Source organism: Megalobrama amblycephala, linkage group LG20, assembly GCF_018812025.1.
Source record: "Megalobrama amblycephala isolate DHTTF-2021 linkage group LG20, ASM1881202v1, whole genome shotgun sequence".
In the NCBI taxonomy this organism is placed as follows: domain Eukaryota; kingdom Metazoa; phylum Chordata; class Actinopteri; order Cypriniformes; family Xenocyprididae; genus Megalobrama; species Megalobrama amblycephala.
The window spans coordinates 2,999,815-3,005,814 of NC_063063.1; the positions used below are offsets into that span (position 1 = coordinate 2,999,815).

Below are 6,000 nucleotides of genomic sequence, written 5' to 3' on the forward strand. Positions count from 1 at the left end.
ATTCCAAATTCAGGATGTTCTGTGTGGGCCTGATGCACTGATCTATCTTTACCATGGAACACAACAGTTTTCAAACACATATCTTTTACAAGATTTTATGGAAAAATGTGTCCTGTTGGTGAAAACACAGATTTTTGCATGTGCAAAAAACAGCATCTTATACATTAAAGTCCCTGTAAAGTCAATTCTGAGAATTGTCTCTAAACACGTTTTAAATGTTACAAATGTATTGCTGAAACATATTACAAAGACTGTGAATTGTGTAGTGCTAAATTGTAAAGTTAGAGCGTTAAACAGTTTTTCACCAATTCTCTGTTCAGGATTTTTTGGGCGGAGCTAAAACGAGGGTCCGATGACGCTAGGGCTGTCAAACGATTCATCACGATTAATCGCATACAAAATAAAAGTTTGAGTTTGCCTAATATGTGTGGGTGTACTGTGTGTAATTATTATGTATATATAAATACAAACACATCCATGTATATATTTGAGAAATATTTACAAGTATATGTATTTATTTATATTTTTATATAATTTATATTATATATAAATACATTTTTTGTACATAAATAACATATTTCTCTTAAATATATACATTAATTTGTGTGTATTTTTATAAACATATTAATTACACACATTACTCACACATACAGTACAGTCCAAAAGTTTGGAACCACTAAGATTTTTAATGTTTTTAAAAGAAGTTTCGTCTGCTCACCAAGGCTACATTTATTTAATTAAAAATACAGTAAAAAACAGTAATATTGTGAAATATTATTACAATTTAATATAACTGTTTTCTATTTGAATATATTTCACAAAGTAATTTATTCCTGTGATCAAAGCTGAATTTAATCATAAATGTTTCTTGAGCAGCAAATCAGCATATTAGAATGATTTCTGAAGGATCATGTGACACTGAAGACTGGAGTAACGATGCTGAAAATTCAGCTTTGCATCACAGGAATAAATTACTTTGTCAAATATATTTAAATAGTACACAGTTATTTTAAATTGTAATAATATTTCACAATATTACTGTTTTTTACTGTATTTTTAATTAAATAAATGTAGCCTTGGTGAGCAGACGAAACTTCTTTTAAAAACATTAAAAATCTTAGTGGTTCCAAACTTTTGGACTGTACTATATATTATACAAACTCAAACTTTTATTTTGTATGTGATTAATCACGATTAATCGTTTGACAGCCCTAGATGCCACACTGGAGCCCCCGAACATGGCCCCGCCTCTAACACTATATAACTGTCGATGCATGCGTGGTGTCGCCCCTAACGCTACAGCGGTTCACTCGCTCAATCTTGAGTGTCATTACATTTATACAGCCCTTTGCACATGTAGCTAGTAATGCCTTCGTTACGCGTTACATGGTTTTTATAATATACATACAGCTCGGTCTCCTTATTTAAATTTCCTAAAATGATGAAATGAAGAAGGGGTGGATTAATTTTGTATCTAAAGTGGTCATTCTACAACGGATAGTTTTACAGAATTTAATCAGACAGCTGGGATTCACTGATAATCTGCTGTTTTTGGTGAATGGGGCTGAACAGACTATCTCCCGCCTCGGCCTTCCTCCTCCCATCCCACCGACAACCGATGATATGGGGCCGGACAGTCTCTCCCGTCCCGGCCTTCATCCTCCCGTCTCGCGGTCATTTGTCGACACGACAACAGTCGTCAGTACGTTCCCACCAATGAGTGTATGTTGCCGTGTGTGCACAGTAACTCTACTAAAATTTGCAACCCTCTAACGTGATTCTTTTAGATGCATCAGTATGTTTGACTCATTAGACATTTGTCAGTTGCTATGGCAGCTCTTGCGAGTGGGTGTGGTTTCAGCGCCGACATCCGACACTCCCCCAGTTTTTGAGAGAAGAGAAAACTGCTAATTTTTTCGAGATTTTGATAACTCCATTTACTTTTTAATTATTCAAATTTGGCTGGGTGGTTAATAACACATTTTTCTGCGGTGTGACAAACTCAGAACACATACTTTAAAATGACTTTACGGGGACTTTAACCACACGTAATCCAATTTAAAGGGTTAGTTCACCCAAAAATGTAATTTATTGTCACTCTCATGTCATTCCACACCCGTAAGACCTTCGTTCATCTTCAGAACACAAATTAAGATAAGGGTGAGTAATTCATGACAGAATTTTCATTTTTGGGTGAACTAACCCTTTAACCAGTTTATATGAGTTTATACCAGCTAAAAAAGTATTTACATTTACAATGCCAATGCAAAAGTTTGGAATAATTAGGATTTTAATAAATAAATAACTAAGAATAAATAATATGCCATTAGGGTTAGGGGGATTTATTTTGAACAAGATTTAATGAGAAAGTGTGTTGGTATTTCAGCACAAAAAGATGCATCTTAATTCATCTCAATAAAATCAGGGCCAAAATTGTGCAGTGTGCACTGGGCTTTATTCATTAACCAACATCTAAACATGCTAGTATAGCTTTACAAAATGCATATATAAATTCTGTTTAAGTGCAAACACACCTTTTATTGTAAATGATTAAAAAATGTCATGTTTTTGAGTGTGTTATTCCCAAAATGAGATTAATGTTGCAGGTTTGGCAGAAGTAACTGATATATGATGGAGAAAAGCATTATCTATACATGCTGCTTTTGCCATTTAAACAGCTGATTTAGGTGTCGGATCACAGATGCTAGACATTCCCATTAATAGGTTAGTTCACCCAAAAATGAAAATTCTGTCATTAATTACTCAACCTCTTGTCGTTCCACACCCTTAAGACTTTCGTTAATCTTCAGAACACAAATTAAGATATTTTTGATTAAATCCGATGGCTTTCAAATGCCCAGAAAGCTACTAAAGACGTATTTAAAACAGTTCATGTGACTACAGTGGTTCAACCTTAATGTTATGAAGTGACGAGAATTCTTTTTGTCTGCCAAGAAAAACAATATCTAGTGATGGGCGATTTCAAAACACTGCTTCATGAAGCTTCGAAGCTTTACGAATCTTTTGTTTCGAATCAGTGGTTCGGAGTCTGTATCAAACTGCCAAAGTCACGTGAACCATTGAAATTTCGAAATGTTTCAAAACACTTATGATGTAACGAAGCCTCGTTTACTGAAATCATGTGACTTTCGTCCTCTGAACCACTGATTCAAAACAAAGGATTCGTAAAGCTTCATGAAGCAGTGTTTTGAAATCGCCCATCACTATATTGTTGTGTGACGGTATTTGGCCTTAAAAGGTTGTGTTCGGGCGCCAGTGGTAAAAACCACTACAATTATTAAATTAATTTCATCATCAGAGACACTACATACAGGAATGACATTATCAACCCTATTATATGAATCAAATAGAACAAGGAACCACAAGGAAGTTGATTTAAATGTTTTCTATTCAAGTTCAACTCCAATCATATTACATTACAAGTCAGTACATCATATTCAACTCAAAGGAAAAAAGAAAAATAGAGTGAAAAAATAAACAAATAAATCACAACTATTCATTTCAAGCCCAGAAACATTTGCCTTTTAGTTACCCCACAACAATAAATGAGTGACAGATAAATCAAATATTTAAATAATTCAGATAATTAAATGCAATGCAATAAATCTTATGCAGGAACAAGAATGAATCAAAATGCATTAAGGCAGCCGCATAAGAGAAAAACAGGCATAAGAAAAAAAGAAAAAAATCATCTGGATCCAAAGTTCAACAAAAAAAAAGAAAAGAAAAACAACATTAATTAGCTTACCCTGTCACTCATTGAAGTACTGGGCCTGAAACGCCTTTCATTACATCACACATAATATTTACAAAATAAACACCAAAAGAAAAACCTCCCTACACAAAAACCCTCCTCAAAACATACTAACGTTACATATAATGCCCTGAATTAGCGTCTAAACCACAACATAAACGGATTGGAAAAAGCAAAACGGAATAGGAAAAGCACAAATCATTGACGACTGTCCTGTCACAGTTGAATAAAGATTTATTTATTTATTTTTTATTACTGTTGTTTTTTGGCACACAAAAACATTAGGGTTTAACCACTGTAGTCACATGAACTGTTTTAAATATGTCTTTAGTAGCTTTCTGGGCATCTGAAAGTGTTAATTATCTTGCTGGCAATGGAGGCCTCACTGAGCCATCGCATTTCATCAAAAATATCTTTGTGTTCTGAAGACGAACGAAGGTCTTACGGGTGTAGAAAGACATGAGGGCGAGTAATAAATGACAGAATTTTCATTTTTGGGTGAACTAACCCTTTAAAGTGCATCAGATCACAGTAATGCGCTGCATCCTCAAAGAGGGATATCGCACAGTGCAATTTGTGTTCAGTGCTAATTTGTGAGAGTGTTTGCGTCGTTACCAGATTTGTCTAATTCCTTCATTGAATCTTGTGCTTAAACAGCACAGACAGCATGTGCAAATAAACAGCAGGCACAAGTCATTTTTAGTGAATTCCCCCCTGAGTTTAAAAAGGAAACTGACGTCTCCCTCCCCATCTCTCAGGGAACTGAAGCACAGGGAGATGAAGGAGCCTAACGAGCCAAAGTTTCAGCTGCAGGAGTATGTTAACAAGGAGATGAAGGGAGTCGGCTGCTGTCGCTCCTAAACTCTGTCTGTCTGTCTGTTTGTGTGTGTGTTTTTCCACTTTCATCCTCTTCTCTCGCATAAATTAGATGACTGTCAGATATTCCGTGTCTCCGGAGACTTTCATTTTCAAACGCTGTATTCTTTCTTTTGACCTTCATGCAATTCACAGCTCGCAAACAATGGCGAACGGCACAAAGCGAACAGAGAAGCAGTCGTCAGAATGCAATAGGCATATGCGTAAATATTTACTCTCCCAATAAATGCAGATGTTTCATCACACTCTCGAATTGTTCTCCTGACCCACCTCTCCAAGCAGCTGTGAATGTATGTTCAACACTCATGATCAGTTGTGTCAGATCTCGCATCATGTACAAATCGTTCATTCCTAAGCTAATGATGAGCTTTTCTGTGGCAGCTTCACTTGAACCCAGTCATACACTAACTTATATTGTGCCGCTATAAGATAAACAGAGAATTAATTGTGTGCGAAGACTTATCTTTTTATAAAATGGAGCTTTCTGTGCTTTCAGTCTCATTCTTGCAAAATGAGACCTGATGCACACTTTGAAATATGTATGGAAATGCTTTAAAATTACATTAGAGAAATTATGTTTTTTTTCTTTGTAAATGTTCTTTTATGAAACGAAACAGACTTAATTTTCTTGTTTTGTTTCTCGCCCAGAACACGGCTTTTTATGTTTATGGCTGATTATTTTTTATCTTTGAGTAACTTTTTTTAATCTTTCATAGTTTTAAGGTTAAATTTGCCTCTTTTTTGTGTATGAACCATCATTTTATGGCTCATGAACAGATCATGTGACATGATAAAATGTTTTAACATGAATGGTAAAAAAAAAGTAGTCATCCATATACATATTGACGCTCCATAATCATATTCCCGGTTGCACTTTATTATACACTATGTGTGTATACTAACCTAAGAAAATAGGCTACTGCACTGTAAAAAATATTTTTATAATAATTTTTATATTATTTATCACAACATTTTTTCTTTTGTCCAATCAACTTAAATAATTAATGTGGTTCAGATGACATAATATTTTGAGTTTCTGTTGATTAAACCAATCGCCTTCATTGTATTAACTCAAATTTTTCATTTAAAAACTCAATTTTAAGCAACCAGGTAACTTATGTTTTTTTTTGTTGTTGTTTTTTTAAGTTAAACCAACAATTAGTTTTTTTCAGAGTTAAGGTTAGGGTTATTACCCAGTTATTGTAACTACTATAATAAGTAGCCTTCATAGTATGTATAAGCAGAAGAGTAAAATAAAGTGCCACCATATTCTCTCATCAATGTTATGTGTCAATGTCTTTTCATAAAATATGAATGTATGTAATATACATGTGAAAAATATCAGTTGG

General features: G+C 34.3%; 1 protein-coding gene across 1 annotated transcript in view; it reads left to right on the top strand.

The window, feature by feature from the left end:
- Positions 1-5,089, top strand: part of LOC125255481 (ras-related protein Rab-26) — a 100,146-nt gene extending 95,057 nt beyond the window's left edge. Inside the window, exon 9 of the mRNA XM_048170772.1 lies at positions 4,534-5,089. Within this exon, the coding sequence (XP_048026729.1) occupies positions 4,534-4,636 (103 nt within the window). The 3' untranslated portion in view covers positions 4,637-5,089. The remainder of the gene's footprint in view (positions 1-4,533) is intronic.
- The last annotated feature ends 911 nt before the right edge of the window (positions 5,090-6,000 follow it).